Below are 21,467 nucleotides of genomic sequence, written 5' to 3' on the forward strand. Positions count from 1 at the left end.
CCCCTTAAACCAGCTTATATTTCACCTTCTATTTTGCCTTAGTTCTGTTGAAGAGTCATACAGACTCGAAACATTAACTGTGTTCCTCTCCGCAGATGCTGTCAGACCTGCTGAGTTTTTCCAGGTATTTTTACTTTTGTTTTTGTTCAAGAGTGATGTACCCAAGTTTGTCACTCTATCCTCAATTGGCAAGGACTGGTTTTGGATGGTGGTGCTGAATTTTCAAACACTAAAAGTGTTAGCTCCAGTCAGTTCCATAATAAATAAAACAAAAATAATCGATGTGTTTAATTGAAAAACTAATTTGTTTTATACAGAATAAAAACACTTCTGTTGTTTTTTTTAAATTTATTCACAGGATGTGGGCGTCACAAGCTGGGCCAGCATCTATTACCCATCCCTAGCTGCCCTTGAGAAGGTGATGGTGAGCTGCCTTCTTGAACCGCTGCAGTTCATGTGGTGTAGGTACACCCACAGTGCTATTAGGAAGGGAGTTCCAGGATTTTGACCCAGCAACAGCAAAGGAACGGCAATATACTTCCAACTCAGGATGGTGAGTGACTTGGAGGGGAACTTCCAGGTGGTGGTGTTTCCATCTATCTGCTGTCCTTGTTCATCTACATGATAGTGGTTGTGAGTTTGGAAGGTGCTGTTGAAGAAACCTTGGTGAATTCCTGCAGTGCATCTTGTAGATGGTACACACTGCTGCTACTGTGCATCGGCGGTGGAGGGAGTGAATGTTTGTGGATGTGGTGCCAATCAGGTGGGCTGCTTTGTCCTGGATGGTGTCCAGCTTCTTCAGTGTTGTAGGAACTGCACTCATCCAAGCAAGTGGAGAGTATTCCATCACACTCCTGACTTGTGCCTTGTAGATGGTGGACAAGCTTTGGGGAGTCAGGAGGCCAGTTACTCGTCATACAATTCCTCACCTCTGACCTGCTCTTGTAGTCACAGAATTTATATGGCTAGTCCAGTTCAGTTTCTGGTCAATGGTAACCCCCAGGATGTTGATAGTGGGGGATTCAGTGATGGTAAAGCCATTGAACATCAAGGGGCAATGGTTGGAATCTGTGGTATTTTCATGACACTTGGGTGTGGGTGGGACAGCAGTGGGGGCGGGGGCAGTGCATCAGAAGCAAAACGATTGAGAGCCCTGCTAGCCTGCACTTCTGTTTCCAGTTTAGACACTGAAAGAAAATGTGGCTGATGCTATTCATTTAGTTGAGATGCTGGTGAATGGTGCTCTAAGTAAGAAAATCTGAAGAATGAAAAGAAACATTTTTAACAAAGGAAAAATGCTGTTCAAGTACAAAATAACTCTTACCTCTCTCAGCTGATTGTTTTCTTTTGCTTTTTGTTCAAGTATGTTCTCTAATTGGTTCACAAGCATTTCTGCTTCAGCTAGACGACGTATTCGTTCATGGTCTTCTTCCATCGCCTTTGAGGACAGTCCTTTGGTCTGAAGCATCTCCAGCAGCTTCTTGATAGACTCATCACGGGCACAGAGTGTTTGCTTCTGTGTCTCAATGCGCAGCTCCATCTCCTCCAGAGTTTTGCGCAATAGGAATAGTTCTTTGGCCTGACGTTCATGTTCGGTGTGAAGGTGTTGGAAATTTTCCTCAGTTAGCTCAGCAACAAATGGCTCACTTGCTCTGGTGCTATTATCCTGCTGGAAGAGCTGGTTCAGATCTCGCTGGATTCGGAGCTCATCCTGCAATGCTTGAATTGTCATCTGAAGGTGCTGTATCCCAAAAAGAGAAAAAATATATTAAAAAATCTATAAATTATCTAATTTCATACTGTTTAGTTTTGTTTTCAATTTAAATTACCATTAATTTCTAGAATAAACAACTTTATTTTGGTGTGGCATGGGGAGACACAGACATAGTGGTTCTGTATAGTGTCACTATCTTGGGTTTGGCCACAGCCAAACAATTTTGATCTCCAGTGGAGCTGGGCAAACACTCCACTCAAGATAGCTACTAATTACTGATCGTTAGCAACAATGCCTGTTCCAACAAAACAAGATTTCATGGCCACTTTTATAAAGATTAGATATTGCGTTGGAGTTGTACACCATGCACTGTGTCATTATCCCTGCATGCAATGAATTGGTACCCTGGAATGTGGGCTCAGCAGCTGCAGTGGCCCGCAAGGTGGGTTTCTTGCAGATGACTATGTCCATATTCTGGTCAGATAGTTTTGTAAGTAGCTCACGCTTTTCCCAAGATAGGCCTCCAACGTTGAGCTGGTATATTCTTGTTGCTGGTCCTGTTTCTTGGCTTTGTCGTCCACGAGAAAATTCATTTTCTAATGGGTTTTTACTGTTTAGGCCAGGAGCCTGGTGGCTGATGTTCAGTTACTTTTTGACAGCATTAGTTTGCAGGTTTTCAGGTTGGAAAACTTACTTTAACACGAGGACAACGTTGAGGTCACCATCTCCCTCCATACAGCCTAGACACCAACTTCAAAGAAAGCCCCAACAAAGACGCTCAATGGAGATCCCGTGGCTCAGTGGGTAGTGACCCTGCCTTTGAGCTAGAAGACCTAGGTTAGAGACTCCTCCAGGACTTGTTGGCCACAAAAGGAGCATTCATGATGCGGTTCAACGGGTTGATAATCAGCCTGCTAACTCTTCCAACGATTTCCCTACTATTAGCCAAAAGAATAAATGTGTGTCTGAGAAGATACAAAACCAACAGACTAGCTCTATAAATATTACAGAGATGAGGAGAATTTTTTTCTTGCAGAGGGTCCCGAATCTTTGGAACCCTCTTCCCCAGAGAGCAGTGGAGGCTTGGTCATTGAATATTTTTAAGGCAGTAGTAGATAGATTCTTAGCTAACAAGGTAGTCAAAGGTTACTGGGGATACGCAGGAATGTGGAGTCGAGGCCACAGTCAGATCAGCCATGATCTTACTGAATGTCAGAGCAGGCTTGAGGGGCTGACTGGCCTTCTTCTGCTCCTAATTTGTATGTTCATATCTATGTGCACAGATCTAAAACCAGATAACTCCTACTCCATTTCCACTGAAGTAGGTAAGCTGACCCTCACAAATGTTTTCAAGCCACCATATGAATGGTTGCTCAACATCCATAGTACAGTTTGCAGCACACCCAACCACCTATATTAGTGGCTTCAATAGCTAACATCAAATGGGGGTACCTCAACACCGCCACGGGGAAACAACTGTCACTGTGGGCCTACATGCATGACCTAAAACTTGAGTGCAATGCAAAACCACCTGGTACATTTCATTCCACCAGGTGGAAAAAGGACTACTCACCTGATTTTTGCTTTACGACCCGTGACAGCAACAGCCGACCCCTAATGCATTCCCAACAAAGTCTTGGAATGCTTCCAGCTAAACAGACTGAGTCCCAGCCAGGACACATCAATGACACCCCGCACCCCCTTTTCCCAAACAGACACATTTTCACACAGGCCACAACTCCTCCGAGCAAGTCCTGAGACTGACCTCACGCCTTGAGCCTCAAGACAGGAACTGCCTTTGTTGACTCATCCTGTGCCTATGATACAGTTTGGTACACAGGCATGCTGCTAAAATTCTCCAAAATTATCTGCTGTGTGGAAACTCTATAACTAAACAACTCAGCGATCAGCAGCCAACAGCTCCACATGCCCTTGGGAGGTCAAATCAGCCGCCCCGCACCTTACCAACAATGTGCTCACACACGGATCAGTCCTCACAACAGCTCTCTTCAACCAGTGACCTCCCTCCCACCAAGTCATAGCTCTTCGCTTATGTTAATGGCTTAGCCCTGGTATACCAGGCTAAAGAACTTCAGTACATTGAAAAAACACTCACTGAAGATCTATGTTCTCTAGAAGCCTACTTCAGAAAATAGAGAATTAGACCAAACAAGACTGTCAAGACAGTCGTTTCAGCCCTCCACCTAACAACATTAAGGCCAGGAACGAATTTCATGTCTAGTTCATGTCCATTCACCCACGACCCAATGCCAAAATCTCTTGACATTACTCTTGACCGTACATTGACCTACCGGTACCACCTGCTAAACATCACAGCCAAGTTCAAGATGAGGGTGACTTTTATATAGAAATTGGCAGGTACCACCTGGGGCAGCAGACCCAACTCATCATAGTCTACCCAACAGCAGTATTGCTTCTCAACCTGGCTCAAGAGCCTACACACAAACGTGGTAGATATCCACTTCCGGGAAGCCATGAGGATTATTTCTGGATGTTGAGACCAAGACAGCTCGAGTGGCTTCCTGGGCTAGCACATTTTGAACCTCCTGATGCCCGTAAGGAAAACACCCTCCTCAAAGAACACCACCAGCTGACAGCCAAACGAAGCACTCCCATTGTCTCAAGGTCTCAAAAAAATATGCACTCATCCAAACTCCTGTCATTCCTACAGGAACACAGTCCACTCCAAACCAATGACAGCCCCACTTCTCCTTAGTGCACTTCCTGGTTTCCTGGTTAACTGAAAACATCAACAACCGCAGCTTGGTAAGGACGTGAGTGGTGAAGTCCCAGGTTTTAACCTTCCACAGAAAATCTAGGGAACACTCAACCGCTTGAGGATGGACCAGGGAAGATATGGCCATTTCCTCCATAAGTGGAACATAAAGAAAGCTCAAATTGGGACAATCATCCTGACAGATCCATTTCTGGTGGCATTGCAACCATTCACACTGCGTCAGCTGAAGCCGTTCAATGGATTGTCAGCTTTGGCATTGAACTATAACTGTTTCTCCAGCCATACAAGTAATAAAAACATGTCATGTCATATCCAAGTGGAACAGGATACCTGGTCCAGGAAATATATAATTTTTCTCCAGTTAGTTTGAGGCGAGTTGTGATTCAAAACTAATCTTAGCTCCTTGTGAGCACAGGATTATGACACAAAATGGCTATTTCATTCAGAGCATCAATTTACTTTACAAGCAAAAGCGAGTTACTGCAGATGCTAGAAACCTGAAGTAAAGACAGAAAATGTTGGAAATACTCGGGTCAGGCGGAACATGCAGACTTCCGCACCTTCTAATGTCCTTTCACTTCCATACCAAATTTAATCAGTGTTTTGCAGCAATATTCTGCTTTACATAGAGCCATGAGAAATTTGTTCTGATACAGTTTTGAAAGGGGTGCAGGAACAGACGGAGCTGGAGGTTCACATACGCAAATCTTTGCAGGTGTCACACCATCGACAAGACTGTTATCATGCTTTTGTTAACCTGAGACTCAAGTCCTCCAACACTCCCCTGATCATGCCACCTTGTGGCTACTGTAAACTTGAGCTCATCCAAAAATCTGCTGCCCGTATCCTAACGCACACCCAGCTTTAAATTCTACATTAGCTCCTAGTCCAGCAATACAATTCTTAAGTCATTATCCTTATATTCAGTTCCCTCCATGCCCGAGCAGCTCCCTATCTCTGTAACCCTCTCCAGCGTCAAAACCTCAGAGATATCCACCCTCTTATGTATTCTTATTTTTTTTTGGCTCCAACATTGAGCGCCATACCTCAGCTGCCAAGGCCTCAAACTCTGGAGCACCTTCAATAAACCTTAACATCCCTTTATTTTTTTTTCCAAGACAGTCCTTCAAACATATCACTGAGTAAGGTTTTTGTCACCAGTCCTAACATCTCCTTGTGGTGCAGTATTAAATTCTTTGAGTTAACAAATTATAATGCACCTCGATTCATTTTATTACATTAAAAGCACTTGAATCTAAGATGTTACCAAAAATGCATATGGAACCACTGGCTTCAAATGATTAGAGCCAAAGGTTACAAAAGCAGTTGGAGGAGTTAAAGCTCTGAGTTTTGGAGCTTGAGCAGCAGCTGGAATCAATGCAGTGCATCTGTGTGGCTGAGACACACATGAATAACACATTTCAAGAACTGACCACCCTGAAGAACAGTGTGCAGGCAGAGAGAAAATGGGTGACCGCCATACAGACAAGGAGGGCCACACAGGTAGCATAAGAGCCCTGAGTGTATCTTGCTCTCTAAGTGACATTCAGTTCTGAATATAGGTGGGGTGATGGTGTCTCTAGGGAGTACAAACAGAACCAAGTCCATGGGGCCAAAGGTTGCTTAGCTGTACAAGTGGGGGGGGTGGGGGGTTTACAGCAGATAGAGGAAGGTTAGAAAAATAATATTTGCAGGGAATTTAATAGTTTTAGTTTATTCTTTCATGGAATGTGGGCGTCACTGGCCAGGTCAGCATTTATTGCCCATCCCCTAACTGCCCTTGAGAAGGTGGTGGTGAGCCACCTTCTCAAGCCACTGCCATCCATGTAGTGTATGTACACCCACAGTGCTGTTAGTGAGGGGGTTTCAGGATTCTAACCCAGCGACAGTAAAGGAACAACAATAAATTTCCAAGTCAGGATGGTGTGTGGGTTTGAGGGGAATTTGTAGATAGTGGTGTTTCCATGCATCTGCTGCCTTTGTCCTTCTAGGTGGTAGAGGTCGCAGGTTTAGAAAGTGTTAGCAAAGGCATCTTGTAGCCAGTGGTACATCAGTGGTGGAGGGAGTGAATGCCTTTGGTGGTGGGTGGGGTGTCAATCACACTGCTTTTGTACTGGATGCTGTCAAGCTTAGAGTTGTTGGAGCCACACTCATCTGGCAAGTGGAGAATATTCCATCACACTTCTGGTTTGTGCCTTGTAAATGATGGGCAGGCTTTGGGAAGTCAGTTGGTGAGTTACGGGCCGCAGAATTCCCAGTGTCTGACCTGCTGTTGTAGCCACGGTATTGATATGGCTGGTTCTGTTCAGTTTCTGGTCAATGGTAACCTCCAGAATATTAATAGTGGGGAATTTAGGCAATGGTAATGCCATTGAATATCATGGCGAGATGGTTAGATTCTTTCTTGTTGGAGATAGTCATTGCCTGGCACTTGCATGGCAAAAATGTTACTTGCCACTTATCAGTCCAATTCACAATATTGCCCAGGTCCTGCTGCATATGGATACGAACTGCTTCAGTATTTGAGGACTCACCAACAGACAGGCGTTTCTGCAGCTGCAGTGACGGTTCCAGGATGTCATGTTGTCTCCCTTGTGCCAGGATCATAGATGTCAGTGAGTGGCTGCAGATTATTCTGAGGGAGTCATGGTCCATATCATTATAAATGATAGAGGTAAGAAGATGATGGGGTCCTGCATGCAGACTTTAGGGAGCTAGGAAAAAAGGTAATAAGCAGGACCTCAAAAGGTAGTAACCTCCAGATTATTCCCAGTGTCACATGCTAGTGCGTGCAGAAATAAAAGGATTGCTTGCGCATTGGTGGTCAACTCTGTAATAAAAGGATAAAGCAGATGAATGTGTTTCAGGACAGATGGTGAAGGAGGGAGGTCTTTAGATTCTGAGGGCATTGGGACCATTCTGTGGAAGTGGGACCTGGACAAGCTGTTTGGTTTGCACCTCAACAAGGGCAGGACGAATACCTTGACAGGGAAGTTTGCTAATGCTGTTGGGCAGGGGTATGGAAACCTGAGCATAGATTCAAAAAGGAAGGGAGAAAGCAAGCTTGTGGAAGGCTGGCAAAGGACAATGCTTATTGACATAATTTCAACGTAATGAGCCTAGTGAATAAGTTAAATGATCTGAGGACACAGGCTAAACACTTAGGCCTATCTCAAAGCTATTATTGAAACATGACTAAAAGGGCAAGAATGGATAAAACAGGTGAGGGATTAGCAATGTTGGTTAAATAAACAACTACATCTGTGAGTAGAGGTATGCTCAAAGTATCATCATGTCAGGCTTTATGGGTTGAACTGAAGAGCATTCACCTTACGAGGAATTTGCTATAGCCTGTCAAATAGTCGGAAAGAGACAGAAAACTAAATTTGCAAACAAATCTCTGATTAAGTAGTGTAGAATCCATGAAAAAAGGTGTAGAAGGAAAATTCTTAATTTCTTAAAATATTTTCAGGAGAATTATTTTAGCCAGCTTGTAGGAAGTTCAACAAGAGGTGCAGTTCAGGAATGAATACTGGTAGGTGGAAGGATATCTGTGGGAAAGAACTTTATTAGTAATGATGCATAGTTATGGAAAAGGGCAAAAATGGATCAACAGTAAAAGTTCTCAACTGGAGAGAGATCAGTTTTATTAAGCTAAAATGTGAATTAGCAAAGTAGACTGGAAACAGTTACCTGATAAATCAGTGGATGAGTAGTTGGAGGCATTCAAGAAAGAGATGGCAAAAGTTCAGAACAAACATGTTCATTCAAAAAAAATTGGGTAGGGCTCCCAAATCTGGAGGCTCTTGGATACCAAGGATGCCATACCATGTCAAGGTAGGGCATGGCAAGGTAGGGCATGGCAAAAAAGTGAAGCTTGGGTCTGATACCAAAAGCTCTTTGCTGACCTGTCCTAATACTTTGTGGTTCGATATCAGATTTTATTCGATAATGGTCCAGTGAAGTGCTATTGGATGTTTTACTATGTTAAAGATGCTACAGAGAAGCAAACTGTTGCTGTTATCTAGCAAGCATGAATGGAAGTTTTTAAGAAGACATTAAATTCAACAAGGAGTTTGTAACCCATTAAAAGAGGCAAAAGTTTTTTCAGAATTCCAACTTAATAAAATCTAAGTGGTGTTATGATCCCCGTAGAGACTAATAACTTTTCAAAAGATATTTGAATTTCCAGTGACGGGAAGGATCACAGGACAAGATTTCAGGTTTTAAGACTTTTACTGTAATAACAAACGAAAAGCAACATTATCCAAACACGATTCAATAGGCAATTTATACTCTAAACCAATGGTTCCCAAACCTTTTGGTCATGTACCCCTATTCATATTGACCAACTTTCTCGTACCATTACAGATGGTTTATTTCTTAACTACCCCTCCAAGGACCACAAATCTTGGAAATGTAACAACCAAAAGTTCTTCTAATAGGGCAAACAGTTTGACACCATGTTGTATGATCATTAGATGCAAAAAGTGCACTTAACCTTTTCTGCATTCACTATACTATCATTGGTACATCCTAAAACATTTTAAATAGGCTAGCTACGTTTTTAACAATATGATGAAGAAGCCAATTACAAAATTGCGATCAACATGTTTTGAAAATATTTGCTAGCAAATGGCAATCAACGAACCTCAAAAGCATGAACTCCCGCCCGTATTCTATGTGGTGAGCAACAGAGACTGGCTGCCTCTTTCTTAGATTCTTGAGTCTGACCTGTCTGAGATTTAGGGATATCTTAAGAAAATCCTGTAAGTAGCTTTCCATGGCCTGCTCCCCTCTCAAAACCCAATGCCCTTGGCAACATGAATCAAATGGGCCTTGTATTCAAGTAGAAATGTTGATCAAATATCTTCTAAATCCTCACCTGCATTCTACCTTGAAATTAAAAAGACAGTTTAAAATTTATAAAAGCTGACATTCCTAAACTTCCCATAAGACTTGGAGACTAACAGTCTACCCACAGTCATCATAGATGCCCACTGCCTTTGTCCACAGGTGTGAACATCTTGCACCTTCTTCTAACTAAAACAACCTGGGCCCCCCTTTAACTACCAAGCCACCCAAGCTTGTGTAGAATTCAGAACAAGTCACATGATCCCCATCATTCCTCCTTTTTACCTTAAAGAAACAGTCCCAAAACAATATTATAAACTTCTCATTTGACGATGAAAATGAACCATACCGACTGTTGTAAAAAAAACCCCATCTGGTTCACTAATGTTCTTTAGGGAAGGAAATCTGCCGTCCTTACCTGGTCAGGCCTACATGTGACTCCAGACCCACAACAATGTGGTTGACTCTTAAATGCCCTCTGAACAACGGCAATTAGGGATGGGCAATAAATGCTGGCCCAACCAGCGAGGCCCACATCCCATGTGTGAATAAAGAAAAACAATTAACACAAATGGCATTCAAAATTACATTTGGCTCCTACCTGACTCAATAAAATCATAACTTGCAGACACAACGATAAACTAATAGGATACATTTATTATGCAGCTACACTATTCCAACCTTGCAAAAGCTGATTATTTTCTGCTCTGAAAGTAGGAGTAATGATCAAAAACCAAATACAGAGGTTCAGGATAATTTTACACAAATTTGGACTTGTGGTTCAACTTCCAAATGATATTTTCCACCTAGGTCAATTGCTGCTGTAACACATCAGCAGAAAAGGTTATTTCAGCAGGGTCTAAGTACATTATCATCTGCAGTGTAATCTGTTACTTCTGAAGTGATATGCACAATGGGTGAAAAAAAATCCCTTCTATTCATACCAGTTAAATCTTCAAATAATTTTATATAACAGATAGGTCAATACCACCTGTACTCTCCCCAACAAAATGAAAGGCTTAGATGCCGAAATGCCAATTTATGGCAGACCCAATGACAAACACAAATTTTGACAGGTGGAGGAATGGAGAATGTAGGGACTTTGAATAAGTAGAAGTCAAGAGGACGTAAATCCTCTTGATACATTTACCCAAGATGCTGGCATGAGTACAAACAGGTAATGGAAGCATGGAATATTCCTTTAAAGGGCCTCGCATAATAAAACCTTATTTCATTTGTCCAATGTTATTACTTACAATCATATCTGCTCAAGTGACAAGATAATTAGTTAATTGTTTTGTTGGAGTCACTAGTTTCTGCCATAAATCAGGCAGGTACCTTTTGATATTCTTATTGGTGGAAGAAAACCACCTTCTGAAGGATAATTAAAGAAAATATTTTGAAGCAGGGATTGTTTCCAAATGGACTAAAAGAGCTGCCAGAATTTACTTGGCTAGGTTGAGAATTATAGCCAATGGACGGGGTTTAAAAAATAGGAGACACAGAAATTTGATTGTGGTGTTTGGGAGTGTTATTTTTTTGTTTTGATAGGGGCTGTTGGATAAGTATTTTCAATTGGCAGGTGGAACTCCTGGCTGCTTATGGGCAAGAGGTACAATTACAAAACAGCTTATATTCAGCATTAATTTAATCACTCAATTCAGTTGGTTTATTTGCATAAACTGATATTACTGGACAGTAGACAGGCAATGGCAAGCACTTAAAGAATTAATACATGGTTTACAGCAAACTTACATTTCTTTGAGGTACAAAAACCCAGCAAGAAAGATGGTCCAACAATGGATAACAAGAAAGATTGTAATAGATCAAAGGAAGAACATTATAAAGTTGCTAAAAAATAAAGTATAAAGCCTGAGGACTGGGGGCATTTTAGAATTCAGCAAAGGAGGGCCCAGAAATTGATAAAGAGAAAATGGAATATGAAAGTCAACTAGTGAGAAACATAATAACAGACTGCAAGAGCTTCTATAAGTATGTAAAAAGCAAAAGATTAACAAAAAGAAATGTGGGCCCACGACAGGCAGAGACAGGAGAATTTATAATGGGGAACAAGGAAGCAGCAGAGAAACTAAACAAATATTTTGTGTCAGTCTTCACAGATGATGATACAAAAAACCTCAGGAATACTAGAGAACCAAAGGGCTAGTGAGAATGAGGAACTGAAAGAAATCAGTATTAATAAAAAAGTAGTACTGGAGAAATTAATGCAACTGAATATTGATAAATCCGCCGGACCTGATGATCTTCATCCCAGAGTGTTGAAAGAGGTGGCTGTAGATATAGTGGATGCATTCATGGTCATCTTCCAAAATTCTGGTAAGGTTCCTGCAAATTGGAAGGGAGCAAATGTAACCCCACTGTTTAAGAAATGAGGGAGAGAGCAAACGGGGCCTGACATCAGGAGTAGGTAAAATGTTAGAATCTATTATGAAGGATATGACAACTGGACACTGAGAAAATAACTATAGGATTGGGCAGAGTCATCATGGATTTATGGAAGGGGAATCATGTTTGACAAACCAGTTGGAGTTTTTTGAGGATGTAACTAGCAGGATAGGTAAAGGGGAAACCAGTGGATGTAATGTACTTGGACTTTCAGAAGGCTTTCAACAAGATCACTCACAGGAGGTTGGTAAGCAAAATTAGAGCACATGGGATTGGAGGTAAAATACTAGCATGGATTGAGAATTCATTAACAGGCAGAAAACAGAGTAGGAATAAATGGGTCATTCTCAGGTTAGCAGGCTGTGACTAGTGGTGTACTGCAATTATCAGTGCTAGGGCCACAGCTGTTCATAATCTATATGAATGATTTGAATGTGAGGAGTACATGTAATATTTCCAAGTTTGCTGATGACATAAAATTAGATGGGAATGAGAGTTGTGAGAAGGATGCAAAGAGGTTTCAGGGGGATTTATACAGGCTAAGTTAATGAGCAAGAACGTGGCAGATGGAATATAATGTGGATAAATGTACATTGGTCGGAAAAACAGAAATTGCAAACTGTTGAAGCCCAAAGGAACCTGGCTGTCCTTGTTCATAAGTCACTAGAAGCTAACATGCAGGTGCAGCAAGTAATTAGGAAGGCAAATTGTATGTTGGCCTTTATGGCAAGGAGATTTGAGGAGCAAAGAAGTGTTCCTGCAGTTGCATAGAGTCTTGGTAGACTGCACCTGGAGTCGTGTACATAGGTCTGGTCTCCTTACCCAAGGAAGGATATACTTGGCAGAGAGGGAGTATAACAAAAGGTTCACCGCACTAATCCCTAGGATGGCAGGATTGTCCTATGAGGAGAGATTGAGAAGACTGGACTTATATTCTCTAGAGTTTAAAAGGATGAGAGTTGATATTGTTCAAGCATACAAAATTCTTACAGGGCCCAACAGGGTCGATGTAGCAAGGATGTTTCCCCTGGCTGGGGGGAGGGGGCGGAGTTGAGAACTAGGGGGATACTGTCTAGAATAAGAGGTAGACCATTTAGAACTTTAAATGAGGAGGAATTTCTTCATCACAAGGTGCTGAATCTTTGGAATTCACTACTCCTTGGGCAATGGAGGCTCAGTCATTCAGTATATTCAAGATCGATTTCTAGATACTAAAGACGTGGCGGGATATGGGGATAGTGCGGGAAAATGGCGTTGAGATAGAAGGTCAGCCATGATTTAGTTGAATGGCAGAGCAGGCTCGAGGGGCCAGATGACCTACTCCTGCTCCTATTTCCTACATTCCTAGTCTCCACAGCAAGCTTATGCATGCCACCTTTGCAGGAAAAGCCAATACTTGTTAGGTATGGGCCTTCACACAACAAGAATCAACATCAACAGGGCAATGTGTGGGTATGCTGTGAAGAGGACATAAGGAGGTTGCAGACGGATATGGAGAGGTTGAGAAAGCAGGCAAAAATCTGGAACATGGAGTATAATGTAGGAAAAATTGTGAAGTTGTTCACTTTGGCAGGAAGAATAAAAAAAGCAGAGTATTACTTAAACAGAGAACAGCTGCAGAATTCAGAGGTGCAGAGGAATCTAGGTGTTCTAGTCACAGGAAGTTAATATACAGGTACAACAAGTAATCAAGAAGGCTAATGGAATGCTATCCTTTATTACGAGGGGGATTGAACATTAAAGTAAGGATGTTATGCTTCAGTGTTGCAGGGCATGGGTGAGACCACATCTCAAATAGTGTCTGTAATTTTGGTCTCCTTATCTAAGGAACAATGTACATGTGTTGGAGGCAGTTCAGAGGAGGTTTACTAGATCGATACCTGGAATGGCTGGGGTGTCTTATGAATAAAAGGTTTGACAGGCTGGGCTTATTTTCACCGGAGTTTAGAAGAGTGAGAGGTGATTTGATTGAAGTTTAAAAGATCCTGAACGGTATTGACGAGGTGGATGTGGAAAGCATGTTTCCTCTGGTGGTTAAGTCCAGGCCTAGACAGCACTGTTTTAAAATTGGGAGTGCCCTTTTAGAACAGAGATGAGGAGAAATTTTTTCTCTCAGACAGTTGAGAGACTTTGGAACACCCTGCCTCTGAAGGCAGTGGAGGCGGGGGTCATTGAATATTTTTAAGGCAGGAGATAGACAGTTCTCCTCTACATTGGGGAGACTAAACCCAGACTGCATAACCGTTTTGCAGAACACTCACTCAGTCCACAAGCATGACCCAGACCTTCCTGTCGTTTGCCATTTCAAAACGCCATCCTGCTCCCATGCCCACATGTCTGTCCCTGGCCTGCTGCAACCTTCCCGTGAAGCCCAACACAAACAGGAGGAACAGCACCTCATCTTCCGATTAAGCACTTTATAGTCTTCCGGACTCAACACTGAGTACAACAACTTCAGACCACAAACTCTCTCCTCCCTCTTGACTCCTTTTTTAATCCATTATTTATTCATTTATTTTAAATATTTTATATTTAATGATTTGTTCATTTTTCATCCTTTTCCCCAAGCCCCTTCTCCCCCCACAGGGCCACCTGTCACTTGTTTTTATGTTTTGCTTCCACGAGTGCTGATGCTTGTTCACCTATTAACACCTTCTGCCAACTTAGCTTAATGCCACTCTCACCTCTTCACCACTACCATTTACACTCCCTTTGTCTTATGTCCATGACATGTTTGACAATCTCTCCTTAGCTGCTACCTATCCCTGACCTTCTACCTCATTCCAACTGTTCCACCCCCTCTTAAACTGTACAAAATCCATCACATTTCTACTTCTCTTTAGCTCTGAAGAGTCATACAGACTCAAAACGTTAACTCTGTTTCTCTCTCCACAGATGCTGCCAGACCTGCTGAGTTTTTCCAGCATCCTCAGTATTTTGCTTTTATATCATGGTAGATAGTTCTTGTTAGGCGAGGAAATCAAAGGTTATTGGGAGTAGATGGGAATGTGGATTTCGAAACAAACAGATCAGCTATCATCTTATTGAATGGCGGAGATGGTTTAATGGGCCAAATGGCTCCTATTTCACATGTCTGTATATTGGAATCTTGACCAGTAGAACAAGTAAGAAGTCACAATGGTTGAGGATTTTCTGAGAAACCAACTACCCTATTAAGGTCACGATGAATCATTTGCCACAGCTTCTGCAACAAGAGAAGGTTCAGAAGACTGATCATAAAGTTAAGTCAAAGAGATGGTTTGGTGCAACTTTTTTCATCTGATGGGGAAGAGACAGGCAATGTAGATCAGCAAAAACTGCAGCAATGCATAAACTACACTTCATGTTAAACAGGGTGCATTCAGCAGTATTTTCAAAAGCTGAGGTTAAAAGGGTGAACTATGGGATGCCAGTGACGAGCTTTGGAAGTGACAAGGGCACATATATGGGCTTCAGCTAAAAAGAGACTGATATAGGGGCAAAGGCAATCAACGTTGCAGAGAGAGGCAAGCAGAAACTCAGTGCAGAATCAAACAAGTTCACAAAACCTATGATTAAGCCAGAGACAGTGGGCCAGGATGGGGATGGAGCTAGAAACAGGAAAACTAAGGCTGAGTCAGTGGTAAAGGAGCAAACCTTGATTAAGTACAAAAACTACAGCTGTGATCTTCCCAATGTTGTATTGGAGGAAGATGTGATTCATCATAGACCGATCTTGGGCATGCAGTTCAACAGCACAGAAGCAGTCAATGAGTTGAGGGATACTGACTTTCTAATTCCCTCCTCCTCCAACTTCTTCAAGTGCAGGTTAAATAAAACACCTACTTGTCAAAATGAACAGGAGCCATCCTGGCTTCATAGGCGTGTGATGAGATGACTGATCCTCATTGTACAAACTGGAAAATAGCTGAATTGCAAGAGTCCAAAGCTAGTTCATCTGTTTTAATACCTACAGCTTTTTTCTCAAAGCAATGTAAGTGTCACCTTGTTTTAAAGCATCATGTAAACCGCTCATTGCCAAATCCAAAAAATATCAAAACCAAAAGATTCTTTACAGACATGTATAAGTACCATGCTTCAAAATATTACAATTATTGAATAAAAGAGAAGGGCATTAATTCATGTTGATTTCTTTGACCTACGAAGCAGAAATGTAAAAGTGGCCATCATATCTAGAACATTCCCCCATCAATAATTAGCCTCGAATTGGTCTCAAGGTTCACACATTTCCAGCAATTCAACTTGTAGCTTTCAAGGAGTAGGTCAAGTTAAATGCAGCTGCACCTTAGCTGCAGAATAAAACACGATGCATTATTTGATATAATTCTCCAGTTTTGTCAAGCATCTAACTGGTCTTACCATCAGCAATGCCACAGGAAGTTGGCTACAATTTACTAATAATCCCAAAAAGCACCATTATTTTGTACCATTCTATGTCTATTAATTTGTCGTGGAGCATTTTGCTGAAAATCAGGGGCATTAGCAGTCAAAAATGGAGAACACTAGCATTTTTCCCAGAATTACCTGGGAAAATTTCACTCCCAAGACATCTGCAATGTTATCCAACAACTCCAGTAAAAACAAAAAATATATATTTTGACAATTCTTTGCAATTAACCTGCAGTAATAAAAGCCATAATTCAAATTCCGTGCAATAACTTTATCAACGAAAAAGTTCCTATTTCCCATTAAAGCAGATAGTGGCAAAAGCAAAATTTATAAAATTTCCAATTCTATAAAGTCATAAAGCGTGAATGATTACAAGATTCCAATGACACTATACATGGGCAAAACTGAGCATGAAGTTGGACCACTTGCTAGATGACTATTCAACAAATCTCAGCCATTCATGCTAACTGCAATAGTAACATTAGACACATGGTGGCACTATAAATGCACATTCCCGGGCAACAGTGGACACCTTGGTAAAGGTCAAGTCTCCTACATTTACCGGAGTCCACAGAAACTGACTTCTCACTTCCCTTGCCTCCACAGCTATTTTTACCTTACACTGTGTATCAGCCTCTCTGAGCCCACTCTGCTTACCAACCTCTGCTGTTCAAGAGCAGTATTGCCACAATTGATGAGTGTCTCTTTCCCTCTCTCACCCGATCCAGGGTAGCCATTCTCTCCATAACTGCTTGGTTTTCCTCACTAAATTGCCACTCCACTGGTTTTGCTATTCTGCTGCTTCGGCACTTGCAATTGCCCCTCTTGATAGGCCCAAAATAACCAGAGGGAAAAACAAATTATCTGTGCTGCTTCTCCGACTCTATGGAACTTCCCTGGGGATCAGCACCTTGACATGGAGGAAAGGCTTGTGTGCTCCAATAATCCTCAAACGATCTCGTCTGAAGACTGTTCATCTCACAGGCTGTGAAGGAAGGCGGCGGCTGCAGCGGCAGGGTGGTCCTGGTCATCATGGTTTGACATGTCATTCAAATCTGATCACCAACCCATCAAGTTAGTGCTTATAACAATGGTGCCCCAAGGTCCACATGTTAAAGTCATGTGCTGACTTCTACCTGGGTCAGATTCACAACCCTGAGTAGATGTCATCCTTGAATCAAGGGACAGCTGACACCAACTCTATAGGAACAGCAGCAGACCTTCAAGTCTGCTGCACCATACATGGAAGATCATGGCTTACATGCAATTAAAATCCATTCACCTAACTTTGACCCATATTCTTCCATACATCAGGCAAAAATCTAGTGACAAAAGGAGAATACTGAAAATGCTTAAGTCCAAAATTAAAATAGAAATTCTGGAAATATTCAGGTCAGGCAGCATCTGAGGACAGGTTCAGCTCTTCATATTTATCTCAGTCTTAGAAATTTAATTTAGAAGCCACAGCCCTTTTGGAAGAGTTGGGAGTGGAAGCAAAGCAACATTTTGTACTCACTGATCAATTATTCAATGGTCTGGTATTAAATACATTTTTCCCAGTAAAACTATGATCAAAAATTTTTTGAGTAAAGCCTGGATTGGATCATTATGTAAGTCATGTCGCTATGTGCAAGAACCCCTTAAGTCCACTATTGTATTTACTTTTTACAATTCTTTCAAATTTATTTAAATAAAAACTGGTACTGGTGGATAAATTAACTTACATACTTCTATCACTTCCCATTCTGTGAATTGGTGCTTTGAGTTAAAATCATCCATGAGAAGAAAATAACAACATGCATTTATATACACTTTCACAACTTCAGGATGTACTGAAGCACTTCACAACCCATGAAGTAGCTTCCAAACATAGTCAACTGCTGTAATGTAAGGAAATGTAGCAACAATTTTGCAAAGCAGAGATAAATAACCAGAATACTTTTGTAGTGTTGTCTGATGGATAAATGTTAGCCAGATATAAGAACTTATATATCCATTGTAGTTCAGAAGAATGAGAGGTGACATTGATTCTGAGGGGGCCTGACAGGGTAGATGCTGAGAGGATGTCTCCCCTCGTGGGGGAAATCTGGAACTAGGGGGCAAGTTTCAAAATAAGGGGTTTCCCATTTAAGTCTGAGATGAGAAGAAATTTCTTCCGAGGGTCATTAGCCTTTGGCATTCTCTTCTCCAAACAGCAGTCGAGGGTGGGTCACTAAATATATTCAAGGCTGAGCTGGACAAGTTTTTGATCAACAAGGGAGTCAAAGATTATTTTGGGGGGGGTGGGGGGGAGGTGGGAGGAGAAGCAGTCAGGAGAGTGGTGCTAAAACCACAATCAGGTCAACCATGATCTTACTGGATGGTGGAGCAGGAGCAGTCTTGAAAGGCTGAATGGCCTACTCCTGCTCCAATTCCTTATGATCTTGTCTTCAATCTCCTGAGTTTTTCTTTGAATAGTGTCATGAGATCTTTTATGCCTACCTGAGGGACAGGCAAACTTTGATCGACGTCAGGACAGGCTATGATGGATTCCGACAGCTCTCAAACATTTATATTGTTAAGTGGAATCCAAGCGATAATACATTAAGAATAATGGACAGTATATGAATAGGGGTAGCATTATAAAGATAAATAAAAAAGGAAAACTGTGATTTTGAAATAGAAACAGAAAATCCTGGAAATAAACAATATTTCGGTATAGATGGTTTCCAAATATACTAAATAATTTGCATTATTGTGCAAATGTAAAATGTGGGGAGAGACTCTGACTGCCCTTTGTGGTCTGAAATCATCATGTCTCGATTCCCATTTACTCCTTAGTTACGTCGCTGGTGACATTTTGTTGCACAACTTTCTTGCTTTGTAAAACCTTCCAAGGTGCTACCATATAATATGATTATGGCATTCTCTTTTCCAAAATGAAAGAAATGCTAATTATTCACAATGTTGCAAGAATCTGTGCCATATAAAAAGCATAATAATAAGACAAGCTTAGCAAGCATTCGTGCTAGTATTAGCTGCCACACAAGCTTTCCTCAATCTATTAAAAGGCGGAGTATCTTAGGCATTTTCCCCACTCCTAGGCGGTTTAAAAAAAAGAAACACTTCTAAATGAATAAAAAACTCAAGTTTCAGTTGCCAATAAGTTGCTAAGTTGTACAGACCATAATAGCCCACAAAGATTCCATCTTCATTTAGTGGATTTTTTCTGTTATATTTTTATTTTCAACTAACCTATCCCTCCAATCAGCTGTCCTCTTTCCCTGCCCACAAATGATAGACCCCTTCCTTTTCCAATAGTCACACTATATTTCCAAACACCCTCCAACCTTGTTGTATCTTGCTATTTTCACACCATGCCAGCTTCTATCCCTTCCTGCTCTACCTTCTGTCCTGCCTGCTGTACCTATTGTTCTGCCCCATCCTGAGACATGTATCTCCCAGATTTGATTCAATTATTTTCCATGCTTTAACCTTGAATTGAGGATGCATTTCATCTGGACTTCCCGTGTGCAAAAATGCACTTTCTACAAGTATAAAGCTCCAATTTCCCCAAAGTCACAAATCGCCAGTTAAGTAAACTATGCCAATATGCTCAAATTCATCAAATGTCCCAATGATAAAAAATGCAAATACTTAAAAACTCACTAAATAACCTTTTACTCCAACTCCAGCACCAAATTCTCATCTCTCTCTAGGTTATCCTCCAAGTTTTCCCAAGCTCAGCTAATCTACAAGGCCAACTCCTGCTCCCTCAATCCCATTCCCACTGAACTCAACATCCAACTACTCTTTTTAACCCCTATCCTAGCTGAAGTGAGAAATGCTTCTTTCACTAAGCATACTGTGTACAGATCATTGGTGCACAATGAAGCTTAATTGCAAACAGTTGCTTAAAGCAGAATCAAATCATCTAACTGAGCAACAAGTGGCCAAAAGATATTTGAAATACAATGGAAAACAAACATTTGAAATTGAGATCAGTACATCATCTTCAAAATCATTTGTTGTCACTGCTCATTACAGTACAATGAAGCGGGTGGGCCATCCTTCTTGTTTTTTTGGATGTTTGGACAATGCTAGACACCAAATTTTGTACAGGCATAATGAAGTGGTTCAATACTTTGTACCTAATTGAGTTCGATGAATACTTCAAGGGAAGAAAATTAGGAGGCTCTGGGGAAAGAGCAAGAGAACAAAGCTAAATGGATAGATCATTCAAAAACTCAGCAGAGGCTCAAAGGACTGAATTTGTCCTGCATAATTCTTCGGGGCAAATCTTCTGGTCTCCAGGCCATGAAACCCCAGACATACAACCAAAGATGCACATCGAGATCCTGTAGAAACCCAGACGTGGACTTGAGTGGGAATTGCCGGGAAGTATCAACTGCCAATGTGCAATTCCCCTGCTCCCCAGGACCCTCTGCAAATGCCTCAGACTCGGAGTTAGAATTGGAGACTCAGGACAGTTTCACAGTACTCACCTGAATAATTAGCAAGGAAATGTTAGACAGATTAAAACCTAGTTTAAATTTTGGATAACTATACAACAACTGACCACTCCTCCTGACCCCACCCGACTAAAACCCCCAACCATGCCCCCAACACAAGCTGATTACCCTCCTGACCAAACAAATACCCCAACCTGACCACCTGCTCACTGCCGCCTGCCATTCATTAACATTCAGACTGGATCTTTAAACTTACCATATGGCATCTAGCATTGTAAAAAGGGCGAGTCCCATCTTCCCCCAGCTCTACTCTGCACCAAAGTTTCCCGAAAGATGCTGCGCTGGGCATTTCTGTGAAAGCTGCGCTTGGAAAACACCTGTAAAAATGCGCAGCAGCATCGAGTTGGGGAGATGTTGAAACTCAGCAGCAAGATCCAGGCCTCAGTGTTCCTTACCAAGAACAAGAAAATCACTGGAATTTTCCTTCAGCTACTGGAAAACTGATACATCCATTTGTTCAAATTTCATCCTGCAATTCTTTTCCTTTTATTATCCTGCATCTTCATTACACATTGCAATATCACTCAATTGATTCTTATTTCTCATATTTTCAAAAAGTCTTTTCATTCTCGCTGCACATTGCAGGATCTCGAGCTTCTTTGGGGCTGCTGGGAAAGTCACTGCTAGCTTTTTTAATTTAATTTATTGCTAGTCAATAGACAGTACTCTATTGTGTTTCCAGAACAGAAGGAAGAAACCAAAAATTAAGAGGGAATGCTCTACAGAAAAGTTGTTGCTCAATTGTGTCACACAATAAAAAAACATGTTTTCTAATTCCCACACTATACAAATAATGACACACCCCAAAACAGCAAACACTACAACCATGCTGCAT

The 21,467-nt window shown here is 41.5% G+C and overlaps 1 protein-coding gene across 12 annotated transcripts in view; it reads right to left on the reverse strand.

Annotated features, from left to right (window-relative positions):
* The window catches only part of erc1b (ELKS/RAB6-interacting/CAST family member 1b), a 1,202,158-nt gene that overhangs the window by 1,152,881 nt on the left and 27,810 nt on the right, over positions 1–21,467 (reverse strand). For all 12 annotated transcript variants that reach the window (XM_041215847.1, XM_041215845.1, XM_041215843.1 and 9 more), the window contains exon 3: positions 1,325–1,741. In XM_041215847.1, coding sequence (XP_041071781.1) covers positions 1,325–1,741 — 417 coding nt within the window. The remainder of the gene's footprint in view (positions 1–1,324; positions 1,742–21,467) is intronic.

Source organism: Carcharodon carcharias, chromosome 21, assembly GCF_017639515.1.
Source record: "Carcharodon carcharias isolate sCarCar2 chromosome 21, sCarCar2.pri, whole genome shotgun sequence".
Taxonomy (NCBI): Eukaryota; Metazoa; Chordata; class Chondrichthyes; order Lamniformes; family Lamnidae; genus Carcharodon; species Carcharodon carcharias.